General features: G+C 41.4%; 1 protein-coding gene across 1 annotated transcript; it reads right to left on the bottom strand.

The window, feature by feature from the left end:
• Window positions 1–9,336: 9,336 nt before the first annotated feature.
• On the bottom strand, window positions 9,337–22,210 carry LOC141762232 (glucoside xylosyltransferase 1-like). Its single transcript, XM_074626241.1, has 7 exons — window positions 21,906–22,210; window positions 19,780–19,990; window positions 19,523–19,654; window positions 18,901–19,152; window positions 18,549–18,672; window positions 18,247–18,419; window positions 9,337–10,888 (listed from the first exon to the last, which is right to left on the bottom strand). Exons 1-7 carry the CDS (start codon window positions 22,109–22,111, stop codon window positions 10,727–10,729), a joined length of 1,260 nt encoding a protein of 419 aa, XP_074482342.1. The 5' UTR covers window positions 22,112–22,210; the 3' UTR covers window positions 9,337–10,726.
• Between the last annotated feature and the right edge of the window lie 2,458 nt (window positions 22,211–24,668).

The raw sequence follows: 24,668 nt of genomic DNA, 5'->3' as shown, positions 1-24,668 counted from the left end.
TACTATGTTTTATTTTTTAAGTGTAAAGGCCTATAGTATATTTAGACTTTGCTATTTATGTTACTAAATCAACCATTTTAGTCTGGGATCAATAACATTCTGTGTTATCATATATAACAGCGAGCAGGTAGGGTTTCACTTGTCTCTCAGGGATTCATTGACAGGAGACATGACTGTTCGCTGTAGTCTTTGTCTTTCTAAACACTTCCCCGCTTTGCACTGTTTCAGTATTGACCTTTTAATTCACTTCTCCTTCTTTCTCCCTCCCTCCTTCCCCAAGTCTCCCCGGACAGTATGAATCCATCTTCGAGGTAGATAATCCTGAGTTTTTTTCCCAATTACATCCTTTTCCTCCGTGTTCCTTCGTTAGAAGACCTCGTTAGTCCCCGTGTGATGCTATCAGTGATTGATCACAACCATCAGCCTCATATCCTGTCTCGCATCCTCCGCCCGGAACATCAAGAAGAGCGCTGAGCCTGATAAACATCGCTGATAAACTCTGAATGCATTTGATTACGGCGACTTGGAGCCCTGCCAGGAACGCCTAACCATTAGCTGCTCTGCGTTTTACTCATTGACATAATTTAGGAGCCACAAAAGCAAGTATGTGACGGCAAATCATCTTCATGCGTCACTGCTTTTACCTGGGGAAATAACAGTAAGCTGCAAACACATTGAGGAACAATGGAGCATTTAGAGTCCTCCACTTAGTCGCGTCACTAAATTATTGCATTTGTGTTTACGTGTGTGTTTTTATACACGTGTAAGCCCCTAAGTGCACACTTTAACCTGTCCGTCACATAACATAACGGCGAAGTAAAAGGCTTTAATTAACCGAGTGGATCGTTATCGTCATGGGAACAGATGTGATAGGGTGTTACTGACGTATTCCGCCACCTTGAGAGGTTGGAGAATTATACGGTGTGAAACACACACACATCATCAATATGTAGCAGACATTTTGCCTTTGTCTTAACAGAGCTTTAGAGCCTTAACATGTGTGTTCAAGCAGATCAATAGGTGCTCACTATAAAATGGACCCGGGTGTAAATTAACACAACAGGGAGCTGCCAGAAAAAGACACCAGAACAAGACTCAACAGGGTGTCATTTGGACAAATACACCTCAGCTGCTTGGGTGAACAACAAGTAGTTGGGGGGTGCAATTTGCTGTAGGCGACTATTTTTACATTTATGACACTGCATAATCATTATTTACTCGTGAGTTGCAGTACTCACGAGTAAATAATGATTATGCAGTGTCATAAATGTAAAAATGTAAAAGAGCTAAACTCAAAAAACTTTCCTGGCACAGCTTTACCTTGCACATATCTATTATTAGGCTATATACATAAGTTATTATAGGTTGTCAAAACCTTTAATGCATAGTATATTTTTCCCTTGCACTCCATGCCATTGGCTAAATGCAGTTATGGTGATCTAATGTGTTATCATCCGCATTTTATGAAATGTTTAAATTCTATTCTAAGCTTGTTCGCTGACGCTACGTGGATCTAAAAGTGTGTTCAAAACAAAAGTAATAAGGTAAAGTGATGCGTTTCACACCAGATTTTTTTACTTTGATGCACTGACGTCATCACCTACATAAAAACAGTAGGGGTTCCACTTCACCAGCCTCTCACTCGCAATTAATGCAAAGGAAAACAGCAGGATTCAAAAGCAGCTCTACACCATCTTAGAATTTCTACTTGACATTAAATTAACAGTGTGTGTTTGTTCTGAATATTACTTGATTATTGGTAACGAAACAAAGAACAACAAAGTTAATCCAGGGGAGGATGAGCAAACATATTTTTTGTCATTTTGCTATAGAGCGACTGCAATTTCCAGAGTGTCAGTTAACAGCTATCCAGTGCTAGTTCAGGGTCATGTAGAGAAGGTAACCTGCAAATTGCAAAAACTTGCAAAACTCTCGCGAGACTCGCTCCCCGTCGACCAATCCTATCCTTTTGAGGTCAATGCCTAACCTTAGCCATCTCAGGAGAGTTTCGCAATTTGCATGTTAACCTTCCTGACACGACCCTGGATCAGGGAGTTAACAACGCAAACTTCTACGGCCCACAGTAACCTGTGTAGCCTACTGTCAGTGAAACCAGTACATCTCACCTTCTTCTTCTTTGGAGAAGCTAAAATATATTACACGGTACCCTACGGTATTTTTTTTTAATCACAAGTACCACTGCCAAGTAGGGCTGGAAATGTTTTATAATTGAATTAAATTAAAATATTGAATCATGATTAATCACACATTTTTTTCTGTTCAAAATGTACCTTAAAGGGAGATTTGTCAAGTATTTAATACTCTTATCAACATGGGAGTGGATAAATATGCTTGCTTTATGCAAATGTATGTAAATATTTATTATTTGAAATGAATTAACAACAAAAAACAATCACAACTATTATCCAGAAACCCTCACAGGTACTGCATTTAGCATAAAAATATGCTCAAATCATAACATGGCAAACTGCAGCCCAACAGGCAGCAACAGCTGTCAGTGTGCTGACTTGACTATGACTTGCCTCTAACTGCATGTGATTATCATAAAGTGGGAATGTCTGTAAAGGGGAGACTCGTGGGTACCAATAGAACCCATTTTCGGTCCCATATCTTAAGGTCAAAAGTCAAGGGACCCCTTCGAAAATGACCATGACAGTTTTTTCTCACCAATATTTAGGGTACGTTTGGAGCGTTATTTAACCTCCTTCTCGACAAGCTAGTATGACATGGTTGGTACCAATGGATTCCTCAGGTTTTCTAGTTTTATATGATGTCAATATCTTCACCCTTGCCCGGTACAACCTCCAGAAGATTAATTGCGTTAATGCGTTAAAGAAATTAGTGGCGTTAAAACTAATTTGTGTTAACGCGTTATCACGTTAACTTTGACAGCAGTACTGCAAAACAATGTTTTTATGAATGGGTCCCTGTCCAAGTTTGTAACTTCTCACACACACAACTCAAGTGTAATTTAGTTTGATGTTGTTTATTGTGCGTAATATGTTCCTTTTTCAGTCTTTCTGTGACTTTTAACATTTTTGTCGAGCACCTCCGTTATGGCCAGATATACAGTATAGCCCATAAGGAAACTGGAGTGGCCCCCTACTCAAAGCATTCTGAAGTTGCTCCAATTTTTCTCTCCACTTATTCTCTACTCACGCTGAGAGAAAATCCACTTTAATTCTCTCCATAGCAGGGCTAAAAAGTGTTTAACAACATGATGAACGCTGCTGCTCGTATAGGCGCCGGCGGGATCGGAGCTGCTCCAGGCAAAATAACGCTGCTCTGCTCCCACTGCACGCCGCTCGCATATACCCTGAATGCAACACTGGCATTTAACACGTACAATCCACATCTTCACATGAAAGTTAGGGTTGATAAATGTTTTGGTGAACATGAGCTCAAATGAAAGTTTACTTTCTAAATCTCCCTCCATCACTGTCACGGAATATGACTAATTAAGAATCTTGCGCCGCCAGCTCCGACACACACACAATAGACCCCGTAGCGCCTAAAATCAGTGTGCACACAAACACACCTGCTTAGGTACAGTGTACACACACAGGCTGAGCAGACCCATGCAGACACAGTCGCTGTTTCACACACACAAATATATGCACACAGACAATAGCCTGCAACTCCCCTCCAGCCTGCCAGGTAATTGCTGTCTATGGGGGGACAGGTGCTTCTACAATAGAGTGCCAGTGTCCAGGCAGGCTCTATTCACTGCCACTGTAATTACCTAATTGAAAAGCTAACAGGGGAAAGAGAGAGTGTGTGTGAGTAAGAGAGACTGGAGGAGAGAGGAAAAGATAAGCTCTGGGCTTTTTGGAATACAATAAAGTTATATATTTCACACCACACACGACTCATATTCATACCATCATTTTTTTGCAGCCACGAACAAATATTCACATGACCACACACACAAGCACGCGCTGAGGTATTTTCTGAAACAGACCACTCTGGGGGTAAATATTGTCGAGCTGTGATTGAGGGATGGAGTGAAGGAGGGAGCAGTAATGGGAAATCTATTGTTGTGCGATGAGGATGCGGCAGGGAGAAGAGGAGGAGGGTCAGGGTACGTTTGGATATAAAAGCGCCACGGTCACTCTCATTTCTGATGTCGGCCCCCTCTATCTCGGCGCCCCCCTCTGCTTCGGCTTTAAGTTTTATATGGGATCTATGGAGAGGGGAGAGCAGATGGTGTGTGTATGCATTTCCCATGCATATAAATGTGCAGCTTTGTGTTCCCATCCTGCTGACATTCTGTGCAAAAAAAAATGTAGTTGGAATATCACATCAGAACAAAGAGTCTAAGCACCCATTGCAAATGTTATCGGCCGATTGAATGGGCATCATCAGTGGTTATCACTACCATGCTAATGCTTCAGACGTGCCAAACTGCACCCCTACCACATTGTTAAAGTGAAACTAAACGTTTTGAATTGAAACAAAACAACTATAGGTTTAGGCAACAACATTAACTTTGTTAGGTTTAGGAAAGGATCGTGGTTTGTGTTCAAGTACGTACGCTTGTTATGTAACTTTGCATTGGTGAAGTATGGAAGATATGCGACAAAAGTATGGTAAAATACGACAAATTTTTGGTTTCATACGGGTTAAGAACAGCGGCCTCCCGAGTGAAAGTCCTGTGTTTGTTGGACCCCAACCATCGCCCCCCCCCCTACCACCACTCAAATGGACTTTGTCGCTATGTCACCTGACTTCCTCCTTTGCTCCCGTCATAATTACTACGGCCACTAGAGTTCGGCATCGTCTTCTTGTATTCGTGACTGTAATCAAACATGTGAATAGATGATAACGACCTTCTGAGCCTACTAGTAGGTGTAGCAGGCCGTTATCTATTCAACCATGTGAATAGATGAAAATGGCCTTCTGAACCCACTAGTAGGTGTAGCAGGACGTTATCATCTATTCAACCATGTGAATAGATGATAACGGCCTTCTGAACCCACTAGTAGGTGTAGCAGGACGTTATCATCTATTCAACCATGTGAATAGATGATAACGGCCTTCTGAACCTACTAGTAGGTGTAGCAGGGCGTTATCATATATTCAACCATGTGAATAGGTGATAACAGCCTTCTGAACCCACTAGTAGGTGTAGCAGGATGTTATCATATATTCAACCATGTGAATAGATGACGGCCTTCTGAACCTTACTACCTTACTAGTAGGTGTAGCAGGCCCCTTCTAAACCATATCTATGAGGCTAAGCGCTGATAAAACTCATTCAATTGACTGATAACATTCAAAGCGGGGGCACCAACACATTTAAAGATCTTAAAGGAATAGTTCAACATTTCTTGCAGAGAGTTAGATGAGAAAAATGTATATCAATTTCATCAGCTAGCTAGAAATAGCTAGCCTGGTTCAGTCCAAACGCTTTAAAGTCCTTAAGCTCTCTAATCAATACATTTGTTTTATCTGTTCAAAAACAGAAGTGTAAAGATGATGATTAAGCTTCGTTAAGCTTAGCTGCTGGTTCATATTTACCACGCAAATCCGAGAGTGGTATCGAGCAGCAAAAAGGCTAATAAGCGCAATGTCAAACTTTTCCTTTAAAAAAGACGTGACTCACTCTGAAGAGAATCACGGAGCCGTGTGTGCTTTTGACACTATTTAAAGCTTCTATGTTTCTAAAGCAAATCCAGCTGCTTCAGAACCCCTCCTGAGCATCCCATTTTGTTGCAAGCGGTACCTCAACAACCTCACATGCTTGAAGAGACAATAACGTCTCGTTACTGTCCTTGGATGCGTTTGTCTCGCGGTAGCAGCCTGGTTTCGGCTCTTATGTGTGCCTACGGTCTAGTACAAAGCAAAGGAGCTCATATCCCCAAGGCTAGTATTTCTAAGTAGGCACAGACTCGCACTGGTGTTCTTGAAATGTTTGGAGGTGAGAAGCACAATCTGTCTTTGAAAGCAAGTCTGTTGCCATTTCTTGAAGAAAAAAAAAGCAGAAATGTGAGCATGTTTGATGAGCACATTGGGTATTTTTGTATTCGCAGTGTGGTTTGTCTTTGGAAGTTTGCGTGCCCTCTGATGGGTGCAGGAAAAAAAGAAATCAGGCGTGAGAAACTAGGTCAGAAACTGAGGATTTCAGAGGTAGATTCTTGTAGAAATAATGTGGAAAGATAGGAATTTAGGAATGCGAGAAGAAAGGCAGGACATGGGTGAAATAAACTGATGAAAAGGAAGATGGAAGGAACATACGATGAGGACAAAAACAAAGGCCACATTTGGGAGAAAGCCTGGTAATAGTTGGACATTCCTGACTCCCTTGAAAGCAGCCAGATTTCTACAGAGAGCTGGAAGGAGACATCCTTTGGCTTTGGCTGCGTGGCATTTGCCGTATCGGGTCTAACAAACACACACAGAAAAATAAGCTGTGAAGTAAATAAACCAATCTGCCGAAACACCCATCACTCTCTCTCTCTCTCTCCTCATATGACGTACCCCAGCGAAGCACTGAAGCAGATTCAGGGTCGGTATACGAGCAAAGATGTCGTATTCCATCTCACTGGGCATCAAATGTACCCCGCAGTCGCACACATGTAAATAAGAACATGACATTCTGTTTGTGGGGAACGTTTGTGCCTCTCTCTCTCTCTCTCTCTCATCTCCTACAGCAGAGTGATATGTAGACCCTATTACAGCATGTAAATGACCCCCTGCTGTGCAATCTACGAGTACGGTACGACATACATGCTCAAATTTGCGGAGCAGAAGTCGTATATAGTATAAAAGAGTGTGTGTGTGTGTGTGTGTGTGCGATGCCTCTCGACCCTAATGCCTCTCCTCGCTGTGTGTGTGTGTTTGAACATGTGTGCATTATGCATCAATACACTGTATGATTCAAGCTGTCGGAGTTAGACAGATGCAGTCTTGTCTTTTTAGATAGAAAGTCACATGAATAAGAGGAAATTCTACTTCAGATCAAAGCGTACGCTCACTATAAATGACACACGTATGCAAGCACGGCCAAAGCAAACAGAGCCCATATTGAAATAGATACCACTTTGAAATAAGGCATAGTTACTGTATAAAGGGAGTTTTAATGCAAATTCGTTTGAACGCCACTAATTTCTTCAACGCATTAATACAATGTGATTTTTAGGTTGTAGCTGGCTCAGTTTTAAAGCTAGAGTGAAGATACTGATATCATATGAAACTGAAAAACCTAAGGAATCCATCGGTACCAACCATGTCACAGTAACTTGTCACATAGGAGGTTAAATAATGCTCCAAACTTGCGCTCAATTTTGGGGAGGAAAAACTGTCATGGCCATTCTCAAAGGGGTCCCTTGACCTCTGACCTCAAGATATGTGAATGAACATGGGTTCTATGGGTACCCACGAGTCTCCCCTTTACTGACACTTTATGATGATCACATGCAGTTGTGGGCAAGTCATAGTCAAGTCAGCACACTGACACACTGACAGCTGTTGTTGCCTGTTGGGCTGCAGTTTGCCATGTTATGATTTGATATTTTTGTGCTAAATGCAGTACCTGTGAGGGTTTCTGGACAATATTTGTCATTGTTTTGTGTTGTTAATTGATTTCCAATAATAAATATATACATACATTTGTATAAAGCAAGCATATTTGCCCACTCCCATGTTGATAAGAGTATTAAATACTTGACAAATCTCCCTTTAAGATACATTTTGAAGGAAAAAAAACTGTGCAATTAATCGTGATTAACTATGGACAATCATGCGATTAATCACGATTAAATATTTTAATCGATTGACAGCCCTAGATTTAATTTGTGCTTTATTTGACCAGCTTTCTTAAAAAATGGATGCATTTAGAGCCACAGTGTGGATGGATTAGCAACAAAGCCTCCCCCCTTGACAAGTTAAAAATAGAATAAGGTTTCTTATGTTGCACTTATGTGTCTCTTTAGGTTCTTGTGGCTTTTATCGATTTCAGATTCTCCATCTGTTTCCCCTATTTGATCAGTGAATACAGTTCCATAATTAGCCCACTATTTATTCACTGCAACATCCCAATGTGTACACATACAGGCCTATATTTGTTTCTATAGAAATCTCTCTGTTGCTGTTTTCTTTTGATGACACCATTTATAGGTCCTACTCTGTTTTCAGGAAAGCAATAACCAAAAGACGGAGCTCTGAAGCAACAAAGTGCCCTAATTGCTGTATTGGCTATGACAGCCTTCTTTTCTTTCATCACTAACACACTCCATCAGCCCTTTTCTCTGTCCTCCCACTATGCACTCATCTCTCCTCTTCAACATTTTGTCCTGTGACAAAAGAGGAAAAATGGCCAAACCGTACCTGGATTTAAAAAAAAAAAAAATCTCTTTCTCCCTCACACACACACATTTAATTACTCTGTGATGTGCCCATTTCCTCCTCATCTAAACCCACCCTGACCCCACCCTAAACGCTGGAGGTCACATATTTATTTTACATAGTTTCTCTTCCAGCCGCGACGGCACAAAAGGGAATAAAATCAGAGTTATTTATTACAAAATAAAACACGTAGTTTCAGGAAAATGAAACCTCGGGAGGAAGGCGATATTGAATTTTTCAACATGGTGCTCAATCCGAGCCATTGTCTCCCTCTCTCCCCGGGGACCCGGCCTCTTAAATGTTGCATTTAAGCACACAGGTCAATAAAGGTAATTGATAAGCTCTCATACGGATATATAGTGATGAATGAAGGATGTTTCTGCTGCAATGAATCAAACTACCTCTGGAGCCATAAATGCTCGGTTGTATCCCCCCACCTAATGGGAATAAGCATAAACTCATTCTCCATAGTCAATGCCGTACAGTGTCACAGACAGGCTGCGTTATTGGTCCATCACTTACACTTTATGAGCGCCTCAGAGCTGAAGCAGGAATGGTGTAGCACCTCCGGTGGCCTAGTCATAGATTATTGGCAAATCCATTGATCCGCCCTAGAGGAGGCGATAGAAACGTGGCATCAATCTTCCTCATGCCAGATCTTTATAGAATCAACTAACAAAGATGCCTTGTGTGGTAAAAAAGATAAAAAATCTAATGTTTGTATTTGCCTGATGTAACATAAATATTGAAATTATATCAAGTGAAAATGATAGCAACAATTTAAAAAAAAATGAAATTAAGTAGCTTTCCCCTTATAATCATTCATTTGTCATAAATTAGATTTATCTCCTACAAAACAAATAGTTCTTTTAAAAGTACCTCAATATCTTTCATCCCTATAAGCACTAGTGGACATATCAAAAAATGCTACCCTCTGGTGGTGAAACAAGACACACTGCTACAAACATCTCACAAAATGATCTTTTAATGTAAAAAACACACAAAAACACATAAAGGAGTAAACATGTCACTGAGGATATCCTCACATTACAACCAACATGATGAGAACTGATCATAACATTTTGACTTCAACCCTTCTTCAAAATACATTCAATGGTGCAAAACCCATAATTACAGTAAAAAAAAGAAATGCTTTGGCATCGGGAGAGGAACTTGTAGCTTATTCAAATAGCATTACATATCCTTTAAAAACAAAAGAGTACATGGTATCCAATTATTCAAGCAATGTGCCAGCGACATAAGTAAATGTATGACGTCATAAGACACAAAAACAAACGTTTGTGTAGTCGCAAAATTGTACACTTGATATTATACAACATACAAATGACCTTTTGCTTTTATTTCGGGTCAAAGTAACAAATAAAATAACAGAATAGAACAAACCTTTACTCAGGAAAACAGTACTCTGATAGAGGTTTAAACCCTGCCACTGTAGAAAATCACACATGAGGAACTATTCCAGAAACTGTTTACATAATCAATCACTTTACAAACTCAGAAATCCTGCTATCTGAAACGACTTCTCTTCCATCTCGTTGGTACTGAAGTGGTTTCTGAAGGTTGAAAAAGTGGTCCAGTGCATACATCACCCTGCTGAAAGCCTTTGTCCAGTTCTCTTTTAATAATAAAAGTGTTTCACAAGGTTCAATAAATTCTCCAATATGGAAAGTTAATAGCTACTCTTCCAGACTTTTACACATCTTTTTGCACCGTGAGGATTATTCGCCGTTTAGTCAGTAACCAAAGGGGCACTGAAAGGAGAACATTATTGGAAGAAAAAGCCTAGATGCTTGCTGTTTTCTTAAAAAATAAAAATCCCCAGTTGTCAACAAAATATCAAATGTTGTGAAAGTCTGTAATCGAAACACCTGGGGGAAAAGAATCCATCTGTAGTAAATAGTTTTTCTCTGTAACGTTCAGTTCTTTGCCACAAAGCCAACTGGCATTTGCAACATTTACGATAGATTTCAGGCATTTACTTCACGCTCTTATCCAGAGCAATTTACAAGAGGTGAGCAGTAATTAGTCTCAGTTTGAGACAATCCCAACTGTCTTATGTAGCAGCTGTTCACCAAAATAAGCTAAAAGCTCCACTCATTAGTTGTCCACAATGCCGTCTATGCATCTTTGGACAACTCAGGTTCATTATTATTGAACAGTTTGCCAGGTAAAAACATGTTAACTGTGTTGTAGTGGTTGCTTTTTTTTGTATATCAGTCAAAAAAAGAACCCTGTTGTACAAGTTTGTACGGCCAGTCACAATCAAGTCCTTCTGACCAAGCCCAAGGTCTACAGTTTCTCCTTTAGATCTCCGTCCCATCATTGTGATTCAGTATTGTCACCGTCCACGTGGGGCCTTCCTGTTGATGTTTGCCAGGCTGTGCGACAGTCTCATGGTGAGGAGCGCGTGGGATTTACCACAATAAGTGTGTGTCGTCTTCAACAGCTCCTCCTCTAGTGGATCCAGCAGAGAAGTCACAGGGTCTGCGCCAAACGAGTACTGGAACGACAAAATAATTCACTGGTTAGATTTGATGTGATGTATTGTTTTTAAATTTAAAGCTAAAGATAAATTCCAAACAGGGCTGGGTATCGGTACTGAAATAACCCAGTACCAAGTAGTATTGAATCCTTGATCGATCCTTTTTGAGCCCAGATCTTGAAAAAAAAAATTACTTTGGATGGAACGCGGTGCGTATTTTTTTAAAAGTTGGAGCGATGTTTCATCTCCTGCTCCAATTTCGCTCCAGTACCGCTCACACCATTAGTTTGAAGCATGCCCGAGTGAGCCTGACCCAGAATGTATTGTAAGTATTGTGCATGCTGGCTGCGTAGGATTGTTTCTGACTCGTGTAATCCAAACATTTCCAATAACTCGTAAACGATGTAAAGTCCAAAAGTCAGGTCAAGATAGAGGTATTAATTTCCCAAATTCATAACGTGTTTTTATCTAACGAAACATTCTGCTTCAATCCATAATTGTTGGCGTTTAGCCTTTCAAAAACAACACTGCGGTCAAAAAACTGTTTTCTTTCCAACTCGCCGCACACGTAGGACACACCTGTATTAACGGGGTGGTCTAGCAGCAATCAAATGAAACTGACGAGTTATATTCATTAGAGAACGTTGATTTAATAAAAAAGACTAGCTCGTTCAATCTGATGAATCACTTTATTCAAATTGAAAATTTTGTTCAAGGATTTCAGACATTCGAAGCTTCATCCGAAAACCTCAATAGAAGCTTTGAATGTGAAAAACATACATTTAGTAGCCTACAGCCCTAATTAAAATACAACGTAGCTTGTTTCTTTATTGGAGCGATTTTAGAGGAGCAGCTTTGAGCTGGGGAGTGGAGGGAATGAACAGTTCCTTGAGCTAGCCACTGGGACACACGAACAAAGCTTCCATTTACATGAAAGTCAGATCCTACGCCACTTCAACCTGGACTTCCACTGCTATGCTGACGACACTCAGATCTACCTCAGCACCAACACCCCTCACAACCCACCGCTCTCCCACATCAACTCCTGCCTCTCTGCAATTAAAGCCTGGATGCAACAGAACTTTCTAAAACTCAACAGCGACAAAACACAACTCCTCCTCATCGGCTCCAAATCCACCCTCACCAAAACCAACAACCTCACACTCAACATCGATGGCACTTCTGTTTCCCCCTGCCCCCAGGCACGTAACCTTGGCGTGATCTTCGACTCCACCTTCTCCCTTGAGCCCCACATCCGCCAACTGGTCAAAATATCCTTCTTCCACCTTCGCAATATCGTAAAAATCCGTCCGTCCCTCACACCCCCCACAGCAGAGAAACTCATCCACGCCTTCATCTCCTCCCGCCTTGACTATTGCAACTCACTCCTATATGGCATCAGCAACACCTCCATAAATAAATTACAACTGGTCCAGAATGCAGCTGCCCGACTCCTCACCCACACCAAATCATGGCATCATATCACCCCAGTCCTGAAAGACCTTCACTGGCTCCCCGTCTCCCACCGGATCTCCTACAAAATCCTGACCCTCACCTACAAAGCCCTCCACCAACTTGCACCCCCCTATCTCTCTGAACTCCTCTCCCCCTACCAACCTCAACGGTCCCTCAGATCCACCTCGGCTGGTTTACTCTCCACCCCCACGTCCAAACTCCGCAGCTTTGGGGACAGCGCATTCTCCAGGGCAGCTCCCCAGCTCTGGAACTCACTCCCCAATCTCATCAGAGACTCCGATTCCCTCACCATATTCCAGTCCCGCCTCAAAACACATCTTTTCTCATCTGCTTACCCGTAGCCCCCTCCCTCCCCCTACCCATCAGTCCATGTGTATGTATGTGATTGTGCCTGTGTATGTCGCTTTTTGTCGTTCGTCTCCTGTCTGTCTCACACCGTTTTCCCCCCGACTATGTTAAAGCGTCTTTGAGATTAATATAAAGCGCTATATAAATCCAATATATTATTATTATATTATTATTATGAAGGGTAGAATGAAATACTCTATTGGTATCAGTCAGTGGGCAACTCCTGGGTCTGAAAAGTGAAGCCAATGCGGAAGAACCTTAAACTTGCATTCTTTCTAATAGCCAGCAGGGGGTGACTCCTCTGGTTGCAGAAAGAAGTCTGATCGTATAGAAGTCTATGAGAAAATGAGCCTACTTCTCACTTGATTTATTACCTCAGTAAACATTGTAGACATGACACAGCGTTTTCAGTTCGTGGAAGTTAATTATAACCTTTTTGGTTGCCTAAAAATGTCTTATTCAGCGTTCGGTTGTACTTAGCTCCACCCTCTCGAGTCTCTTCTGGTTGCAATAAACCAAGATGGCGACGGCCAAAATGCCGACATCGAGGCTTCAAAACCGTAGTCCACAAGCCAATGGTTGACGTCACAATGACTACGCCCACTTCTTATATACAGTGTATGCGTATCAGTATCGTAATTTGCCAAACGATACCCAGCCCTAATTCCAAAGCACTCTATACTCATTCGGAGAATAAGATCCTCAATATAAATGTATCGATCTTACATATTGAGACATTCAGTAAACAAAAAGCACCCTGATAGAAAAGAACTTTTAAAACAAGGAAATGTACTGAATATAAAAAGGCAGAATCACAGGATATGAAGACTTGCCAAGTAAGATGACTTGTTCTCTCCTGTTTCCACAGAGAGCTGGAACACGGGGGTGGTGGTTGTCTAAAGGTTGGAGGAGTGGGCTCGGAAAATGAGCAGCTGAAATCCCAAACTACTATCCAAACTCCCCCCCGAGGACAGCTCTCAACCTCCTACTGTTCCCATGGAATTGATCAGATTCCCTCAGTAAGTAAGCAAAGTGGTGCTGTGGGCAGCATTTGGGCTTGGAGGATATCTTTCCCTGGATAAATTAAAAACTAAATCCGCAAGGCATTTCCGAGCTCAGAAGGGACTCCAAATCTAATCTGATCGGTCAGCCGGAGCGAAACATAAAGCAGCCAACGTTGTTGGAGTCGGTTTTATGCTATAGGCTTACCGTCCAGCGATAACCGCGGATCACACAAGAAATTTCATGTCTTCCCAATAATGAAGGAGCCTTTACAATGCTCCGAGGAAATCAAAGGGGAATTACCATTTTTTATGCCAGCTCATTTGCTTGCGGTTGGGTCCCAAAGAGAATGACGTTTTTACGAGCACATACTTACGCACACACACATGCACACACACCCCGCACGGTCATAAAGTTGCATTTACAGTTGGTGTATTGATTTTGTGTGGCTGATGGGGCACTGTTGGTGTGCAGACTCCAACTCTAAACGTACCATCGGCTGTAAAAATTTAACTGCTCCTTCCTCGGCTCAGCTTTTTGCAGCGGGGAGGGGAGGGAGGAGATGCTTTATGACGGACAGACCGCTGTGGTCTGTTCGAGACACAGACGGGCAGACAGACAGGGAGGAGCACTGCTGCTTGTATTCCCATTTCTTTGTGTGAGGACGGACACTAATTTATGTACATCTGTCTCTAGTTTATTAAGAATATTAGCTTCTATGACAAAAAGAAACAACTAAATTTAACGGTAGAATTTATGACTTGTTGTGACATTAACAACAAATGGATTTAGGGCTTTCAAATTACATTAACAACAATTTTGATGATCAATTAATTATCAAAGTCATTTTTATCAAGCAATAGTGCTCATCATTCACTGCTCTAAAATGTGAGGATTTGCTGCTTTTCTACATTTTATAGAATTGTAACATGAATGTGTTTCAGTTTCGGACTGTTGGTCGGACAAAAAAAGCAAAAGATGTCACATGGAGCTCTGACACATTTCACTATTTTGTGACATTTCATCAGAGCTGCAAAGATTAATTGATTAGTTGTCAACTATTAAATTAATTGCCAGCTATTTTGATAATTACTTGAGAAATTTTTAAAGAAAAAAAAGTAAAAAATTCTCTGATTCCTGCTACTTAAATGTGAATATTTTCTGATTTCTTTACTCCTCTGTGACAGTAAACTAAATGTATTTGAGTTGTGGACAAAACAAGACATTTGAGGATGTCATCTTGGAGGACATTTTTCACTATTTTCTGACATTTTATTGACCAAACTAATCGATTCATCTAGAAAATAATCTTCAGATTTAATGACCATTAAAATAATCATTAGTTGCAGCCCTACATTTTATAGATTAAAAGATTAAACAGGAGGGATTAACAGAAAATGAAAATAATCATTAGTTGTTGTGGCCCAACATAAATGACATGTTTATCAGACTTTCTGTCGCGCTGTGGCCTTTATCCTTAATTTGCTGATTGGCTTTTCAGTGATTTTTACTCATTGCAGTGGGCAGGTGTTTTGTAATTTTGGTGAACAGAAAGCTAACTTGTGGCTACTTTGCTCAAGTAAGTTATATCAACTTCAACAAGCACATAAAAGAGTCCAAGCAACAGAAAAGCTAAAAATGTGCAGGGATACAACAGAGCCATCGTTAATGTCTGAGCAACACCTGTGCTCCTCCCGATTTCCTCACATGTCCTTCAGCTGTGTTCGGTGTGTTTCCCCGCCTAAACCCCTCCCCTGACCTGCCACCTGACTACACACCTGGTCCACATTGGTAATCAGCCCCAGTATATACGTGTTCTCCAACCAGCACTCACACTTTTGCCAGATTGTCTCTGTTGCAGAAGCTTGTCCTGCTTTCCTGTATGACCCTTTTAGATTGGCTTGCCTCTGAGCTTGAACCCTATTAAACTAGACATTTTGTTAGTCACAGAATACAAGCCAGGCTGGGAATGGCTGATGGGGAGCATGGGATTGCACATAGGGCCATGTTTAATGTGGGTTATGCTGTGTCTGTCCGCCTTCTCACACGGGGCAATTGTTTGTGAGAGCAAAATAAAGTCATGGATGATTGAAACTTGGAATTCGAGGGCTGTCCTCGACCAAAGAAATTCTTAGTATACTAACACTCATACGATTTTGTCCACTAATCGACAGATCTGTGAAACTGAGTTTCTCAACAAAGAATGACACAAAAGCACCACTTTTCAATGTGCTCGCAAGATTCTTAGAAATGTGTCGGCATGAAAAATAACTTGTCGACTAAAGAAATCTTAGTCGACTAAGACCAAAACAACCGATTAGTTGATGATTAATCGACTAAGAGGGGGCAGCCCTAATTAATTCCCCTGCAACTATGCTATATTTTAAAAAATTGGGCCAGTTTTCTGAACCGTCACACTGTTGTTGAGCAGCAAATGTAGTACTGTCCTGTTTGTTATTCACTCCATAACACTACAAAGATTGCCTGCGGTTCTGCTGCAGATTAACAAGAAATAAATGGATGAAATGGTCTGTCCAGTGAGATGAAACACATGGAAGATCAATCCATACTCCCGGCAAAGCAGACTTAATCACACATCTATGAAAGTATCAATACCTGCCTACATAGGCTATTGGAAAAAACAGGGTGTGTTAGTGCTACGGGCCCCTTTGTGGGGGTTTTATGCTCACTTGTAGCAGCACAGGTACATGTGTGTGTCTACTGCCGTAATTGATCCTGTCCTATAAAGCCCCAGTTTTAACTGCAGGCCATGGATAAGGTATGGATCAGCCATCGCTCTGATCTACGTTCAATGCTTTGTTAATAGGAAAGCAATGAGACTTCCAACGTTGATGGCTTCATTAAGTAAAATGCCACTGGTGTCGTCAATATCATTACACTGCTGGTAAACAACCCATAAACATCCTCATGGGGGAAATTAGCTTTCGCTCCAGCCTTCTGGAGACGGTGGATATTTGTTTTCCAATGCAGACAGTCGGATGTCGCGAACACTTGCGGGCTGTGGGGTCAGAACCAATCCAAAATCTCATCTAGGAGGGTGAAGGGACAGGGCAGCGGAGGAGAGCAGGTGTGTCACTGGGGTTATAAAAGGGCTCCTCTCATCAGATGTTGCACTAAATTACACCCATAACACTGAAAAGGCTCAGCAGGCTCTTTTTTTTGGTAACTTTAATGGACCCAAGAGACTTTTAACTGGGTGCTCGTTTTCAGTCACTGTTGTGGTAGACACTTTATTTCCCATTTGAGGCTGCCTTTTCTCTAGGGATGGGCATTTCAAGTCAAAATATTATTCCATACTGGGAACTAGATGATCATTCTTTGAAGATTGCCCAGTTGTAACATCACTACCAGGTGGCGCCTGCGACGGTAACAACAAGCGAAAATATATATTTTTAAGACAAGACGATAGTCCCATAAACTATTCAATTTTGAAATAATTTAATGACTGTTCGAAAATCATGACCAATCCCTCCTTTGCTCCTCCTCTGCTACCATCAATATCTGCCTGTATAATGTCTGTGAGATGGAATAAAGCCTTTGGAGCCTCAGGGGCAGATACTAAAACAGATTTTCTTTTCTGTTAATATTTAAGATTCTTTTTTGTTGTCGTTATTAAATGTAATTGTAGACACGCATCTTGATATGACGTCTTGTTATCTACATGTAGTCTTCAATAATTATAAGTGAAATAGATCACAAAAATGAAAGGGTGTGTTCAAGAGCTTTTTTTCACAAGTTTTGCACAGTTCTGTGATGAAGATGGCTAAAGTGAACAAAAAAAAGTTATTAAAAGATAAATAGAAGTGCAGTTAATTTTCTGCACTCAGTGCAACTTGAGGGCACTTTCACAAGCTTTAGTCCCTTTGGCTGGTCCGAATTAGAGATAAATTGATATTTTTGGTTTGTTTTCTATTTAGTCTGGTTTGGTTTTACCGTGCACAAATTAAAGCGGACCAAATGTGTGTAGGATACGAAGGAGAACATTTTTTTTTTTTCATCTTGAGAGCTTCCACTTCCATGCAGGAAATTCCAAACTTTGATGCTGTCATAGTTTTTTCACTTTGACTCGGCACTGATCTACTGTGTGCACCAATCCCTCCTCCAAGACCACCACTCGCAAGCGGTCTCAGTCCGATTGTTTTGGTCCGCACCAGAGTACAATTACTGTGTTCACAACACCCAAACGAACTGCACCAGAGTTCAATTAAAGAGGACTAAATGTTGGCTTGTGAAAGCTCCCTTAGATAACATTAAAGTAGATGCATCTTGACAGTTGATGCATCAGCGGTTGGAGTTCAATGTTAATACAGCTCATTTTAATGTTTTTTTTTCTTTTATGTAGAGAGTTCTGTATTTTACTGCTGCCAATCTTTCTGGTTTGAACACTGCATACATGTGTCAAATCCAAGTCCCGGCTCAACATGTGACCAACATCAGAAGAAGGCCCCATGCTATAGCTGAATTCACATAGCCTAAAGATGGACAAGTGTATTCAAGCACCTCACATACACTAACACACGTGTGCCCACCTTTCGTATGGCCTCATAAACAGCTCTGAAGGCGGGTTGTTTGTTGTCGTGGTAAACCCCTCTGTTTCCATGCAGTATGTAGATGCCATCTTCTTCAGCTGACGCACAGTTGCTGCCATAGATGCAGTGATCTGGACGATAATTCCACTGGCACGGAAACTCCAGCAAGGACTCTGTGAATGGAAGTGCACAAACACAGAAACACTTTAGTTTAACAAATCAGTGCTACAAAATTGACACCCTGTAGACTTTGAGTATGATAGGCTGATATCTAACTTTAAAAAATGTGCGTGCAGGTTTACCAGGGTTGTGGTGGAAAATGATATTGAGAAGGTCCTGGTCTCCCCAGGTTATGTTGAGTTTGTATTTCTGAAGTAGAGGCATCAGCAGCTCCTCCCAGCGCAGCCCCACGGACGTCATGTCATTCTGTCAACACAGACATGAATACACACCAGTCAAAAAGATGCCTTTTAATGTGTCACCATATTGTCAAGTGGTTAAGAGTAGCAGACAGGATCATATTGACTCCTTTCACAGGCCTCAGTGCACAACAACTGCAGCAGAAGGAGGACATCTTGTGGCCAATAGAAGTAGTACACTAACACAGTAAACAGAATCAAACAAATCTCTCCCTCTTCAGCACTCAGAACCTACCTTAAAGAACATGTCCCTCATCCGCGTCATGTTCATAAGCATAACCCCCGAGTTGATGCCAGTCCTGCCGTAGAAGGGGTGGCGGGCGAAGCGGTTATACCAGGCGATACGGGGCTCCTCGTGCTCCGGGGCCATGGCAGCCAGCTGGGAGGAATTAAACTGGGACAGGAACGCCCACAGGCGGTCTACGGGCTGCAGGAAGAGGATGTCTGAGTCGACGTACACGATTGAGTCGACGTCCTTCAGGATCAGCTGCAGAGATTGAAAAAGACAGATGTCACCGAGGATATAAATAATGTGGATGTTCTCTGGTGTTTTGAGTGGTGCATACTGCCGGTATGTTCTGCAGTGGCCTTAGAAAGAGGATTTTACTCAGGATAACAGAATATAATCACCCTCTATCTTGTATAAAGGTGAACTTCAGTGATTTGGAAACATTACATTTCACTGCAGTGGTCCTGAATTATTGTATTTCACTTTTTTCCCCATGATTAAATTGATTTCTTGGGTTATGTTTTGTCTGTACAAAAGGAACTCTTCAAAAAAAATTATTGAGAATGTTGTAATGATGTCAGATATGTGTTTCCATGCTGAAGGGTTCTCGCTCTATAAAAAAACTCACAGGTAAGAAGAGCCTCTGAGAAGCGCAGGGTTTGAAGAGCTTCTTCCACTCGGCTGCGTTCTCACTGGGGAAGCTGATGGAGTAGACTGTGTAGTTGAACCTGGAGCGAATAAAACCAGGCCACGACTCCAACTGGAAAACAGATAACACAATAAATTACTAGTGAGGGATATATATAGCACATAATATAATCAACACAAACTCGGCGTCATTCGCAGTCAACAGAAAGCAATTTGCAGTTAACATTTCCTACTCACAGCTTCCACGAAGCTGGCGTGTAGCTGATCTTCAGCGAAGATGTGCAGGCAGAGGCGCTTGATGCTGAAAAGCACAGCAGACTTTATCATGGTGAGAGTCTCCTCCAGTCTCTCCCCACAGGCCACCACGGCCAGGTGCATGGGAGGTTCAGGTCTGCTGTGAACGTTGCCACCGCCTGCCTCCACCTGACCCCGCTGACGCATGATGTACCTGAGTGAGAGGATGGAGAGTTGGACAGATGTTATAATATGTAAATTACAGAGTCCTGAGTATATAGGTTTGGGTAATATTACATGGTTTTGACAAAAGGCTTCATCAGGGTGGCAACGTAGGTGTCAGCCATGTTTTCTTATTAGCGTTCATCGCTAATGGGAACATGATTTGAGTGACTTTTTAAAAATACTTCTGATTTATTGTCCATAAAGCAAACACACACTGCAGTTTTCTCTTTTTGTATATAAAAAAAAACATTAAAAGACGTCAATGTCAAGTCACCAGAAGATGTTCATCATACTGTGGATTGATATCAATTCAATCTTCCAGAAGCTAACAGTTTTAATTATGTGTATACTTTTAAGTATATTTTCTTATGTCTGGAACAACTTCACTCAGATTAGAGTTTGGCTGTGTGGCTGACGACCACCAATATGTCTTTGTACTGGTATAAACCCGAGCTGAAGTCCAATTTTAAGCAAAAATACCAATCATACCCTGGTTCCAGCTTCTCAAATGTGCTTTCCTTTGTCTCTTAGTAAACTCTTATCTTTATGTTTTGGACTTTTAGTGGGACAAAACAAGCAATTTGAAGACTTCTTTAAATCCATTGTCTGGCCTTTACACAAACCAAACTGTTGATGACCTGATAACATGTTTATTAAGAAGTAGTATCTATATGCTATGGACATTATCTTGACTAGCTGGGCCCAGTTTTGCCTACAGCCATGATAACAGTGACCTCTGTAACCGATCTCTTCCTGTTGAACTTTATTAGCGCCTCCTCCCATTCATCCTACTCCTCAAACCCCAAACATCTGGCAGACACATAAACATATAACAGTCATGTGTGAATACAAGCTGTAGTAAAGCAAGAATGCCAGAATGTTCTTCAGCTGAACAAAGACAAAACTGAGGTTGTAGTTTTTGGAGCCAAAAAGGAAAGCTTAAAGGTTAGTGCTCACCTACAATATGTAATGTTAAAAAGCCAGAGATCTTGGTGTAGTCATGGACTCTGACCTGAGCTTTAACAGCCATATTAAGACAATTACAAAGACAGCCTTCTATCACCTGAAGAATACAGCAAGAATTAGAGGACTGATGTCTCAGCAGGATTTGGAAAAACTAGTCCATGCATTTATCTTCAGCCGACTTGATTACTGTAACAGTGTCTTTACTGGTCTTCCTAAGAAATGGATCAGACAGCTGCAGCTGATTCAGAACCTGCTGCTGCTAGAGTCCTCACTAAGACCAAGAAAGAGGATCATATCAGTCCAGTTCTGAAGTCTCTACACTGGCTCCCTGTCTCTCAGAGAATTGATTTCAAAATACTGCTGCTGGTTTACAAAGCACTAAATGGTTTAGGGCCAAAATACATTTCTGATCTTCTGCTATGTTGTGAACCATCCAGACCTCTCAGGTCATCTGGATCAGGTCTGCTTAGTGTCCCCAGAGTCAGAACTAAACATGCAGAAGAAGCAGTGTTCAGTTTTTATGCATTATGCATTTTCCATGTGCCTTTCATTTGTTTGTCTTTCTGTCTGACATCTAAAATTGAAAATCTGTCAAAATGTAAAGGTAGTTTGGTGTGTGTGTGAGTCATACTGTGTGTAGGCTATTCTTTGCACGACAACTGTATCTGCAGCTTTAGTGACGAATCAATTATTACGCTGCACGTAAGGTCACACACCTGTCCAAGTCTCGCGTTATTGCAACCATAGGAAGATGTAACGTTAGCTCGCTAAATGAAGTGTCTGCAGTGTTCAGTCAGTCAGCGTCACATTCCTATACATCACAAAGTGTGTTAAAGAGTACATATCTACATCTATACTCACGTTTATCGTATGAAATGTATTTATCCCCCATTTAATACCCCGTTAAAGCAGCATAAACCTGATAAACCCAGTCCTACCTATTGTACCAGTGCGGGCTTCGGGCCCCGGGTTTGTCCGCGGCCCCTCGCCTGCCTCCGGAGACTCTCCCCGGTGGGATGAAAGCCCTCCTCGGTCCGCTCCCACCGACCGACCCGTCCGAGTAGAACAACTTACTGTAAACATACAAGCCCGAAAACACGGCGAACACCGTGCACAGCATTAGTGCACGAATGTAACGCCGCATTTTGGGAGTTTGTAAACGCAACTCTGAGCTAAAGTCATGACACAGAAAACTACTAGCGTTTAATATGATGACTAACAAGCTCGTCGCTGTGTCGACACCCTTCCGGTCAGGGTTTAAAAAATAAAAGTCTTATCAGTAGTGGCAATCACGCTCTCTGGCGGTCATGTTGAAGCTCTGCAACTCTTCTCCACATTTCTTACTTTAAAGGATTTGGAAAAATGTAAAAATGTAAATGCTGTTTTAGCTTTAATCAGCTATTCTCAACCCCTGGGCGGGGCCCCACTGTTGGGCCTCAGAGAGACACCTAGTGGGCCGCGAAGGTGCTGCCAAATGGTTAGATTAACCGCTATTCTGTATTTCAGAGGTTGTAGCGGGCTCACTTTTAAAGCTAGAAGAAGATAGTGGCATCATATTAAACTAGAAAAACCTAATGAATCCATTGGTACCAACCATGTCATGCTAGCTTTTCGGGAAGGAGGCTAAATAACGCTCCAAACTTGCGCTAAATTCTGGCGAGGAAAAACTGCCGTGGTCATTTTCAAAGGGGTCCCTTCACCTTTGACCTCAAGATATGTGAATGAAAATAGGTTCTATGGGAACCCACGAGTCTCCCCTTTACAGACATATATGTTACAGATGCAGTGACACAAAATCAAGCAATTTTTGAAACCAGTAAAAGTGTGTGGTGAGCCAAATATGATCCTCAATACTTTGGATTCATAATGGCAGGCAGTGATGAGGTGAGGGTAAGCTAAATATTGATGTGGGTCATTACACCTGACAGTGGCATATCACATATTTATAGCCCAGTTTGTCATTTATTTGGGAAGGTGGTCCTTGGAAATTTTTTAACAATCGGAAGTGGACCTCGAGTTACAAAGGGTTGAGAACCCCTGGCTTTAACTACATGTTATTTGTCTGTTTGATCTGAAGGAATGAGTTACTGTCTTGTCTAATGAGACAAATAGCTTATTACAAAACAAAACATGGTCAGGACTCCCTCAGATATCGTGGTGTACAAATATGGAACACCAAAATACAAGTTATCAAGAGCTCATTATCCTTAGAACATTTTTCTTTTCTTCTGTACTGTTTTTATTGGATTGTTTTCCACTGTTTGGTTAGGGTTTTTCTGCACATTTTGTGTACTTCTTGTTGTTGTTTAACGTTTGTTGTTTTTAAAATTAAGTTAGTTTAGATCTTTCTTCCTTTTTTGTTATAGTTTTTTCTCCTGGGGTTGGGGGGAGGTCCTTCGTATAAGCCTGTAAGGCTTCCCGACCTCTCCTGACACATTTTCTTGTTTTCATTGACTGGATTTTGTGCAGATTTATATATGTGCAAATAAAAAATAAAAAATAAAAATAAATAGAGAAGACTATACAAACAGATTACACACTAATTGCATGCCAGATGATAATACTACGCCTCAATGTAAATACTGTGCAACAGTTTAACAGAGTGGGAAACAATATAACAAAATATTATAATGGCTCCACAGCTGTCATACTCACTCTATACAGTATATTATGCATACGCCGTACTGCTCATTTTATTTAGGCATGTTTGGTACTGTACATTTTTGTTTCGATTTTATACATCTCACTCACCAGCAACCTTAAAGGGTTTTGCAGGTCTTTCCTTTCTAGAAAGATCATGTTTATGCATTGAGTAAGTGGGCGTTTCTGCTCCAAAATAGGAGTGTGGTAAATTGGATAAGATTACTTACATCACTATGAGCATTTATGACATTCAAGACCCATTTATGCAGTTATGCAGTGTTACATTTTTATTTTTTTATTTTTTTTGTAACCGATCATGCTCCTGCCAACGCTTAAAAGCATACCTCAGATATCCCTTGTGTGGTGTTAAACTCTTGTTCTTGAATAATGTGAGGGAGGGATTTACAATATCTTTAGCCCTCCTCCTACAAAAATTCAAGAATTTTGACATTTGGCAAACTTACTCCTGAAAGACGGGAGACTTCGGAATATACCCTAATACAAAAAAATGATATGCGTGTGCTCATAATCCATCCATCCAGCCATCCATTATATGTAACCGCTTATCCTATTCAGGGTCGCAAGGGAGCTGGAGCCGATCCTAGCTGACATTGGGCCGAGGCCAAGACTAATCACAGGGCTGACACACATAGAGACAGACAACCATTCACGCTCATATTCACACCTATGGGCAATTTAGAGTCAACAATTAACCTGCATGTCTTTGGACTGTGGGAGGAAACCGGAGAAAACCCACGCTAACACGGGGAGAACATGCACACAGAAGGGCCCCAAGCCGGGTTTGAACCTGCCACCCCCTTTTGGTGTGATCTTAATCACATATTGTAATACTCTGTGCAGCCACTATCAGTATATTTTAGGCTTTTATTTTGAAGGCCTTAACAAACATCCGGGTTTTCTCTATTCTACCAGTTTCACTTGATGCGCTTCACTGCAACAGAAGCAGGAGGTCGGGACCCTTAAATGGGGGAAGGGTGGGAGCCATAAGCAGAGTTGATTCCTCCCCCTCCTCAGGCTGTGTGTGTGTCTGCAGCAAC

Source organism: Sebastes fasciatus, chromosome 23 (genome assembly GCF_043250625.1).
Source record: "Sebastes fasciatus isolate fSebFas1 chromosome 23, fSebFas1.pri, whole genome shotgun sequence".
NCBI lineage: Eukaryota > Metazoa > Chordata > Actinopteri > Perciformes > Sebastidae > Sebastes > Sebastes fasciatus.
The sequence above is the reverse complement of the archived record's forward strand: the minus strand, read 5'-3'. Positions and strand labels throughout refer to the sequence as shown.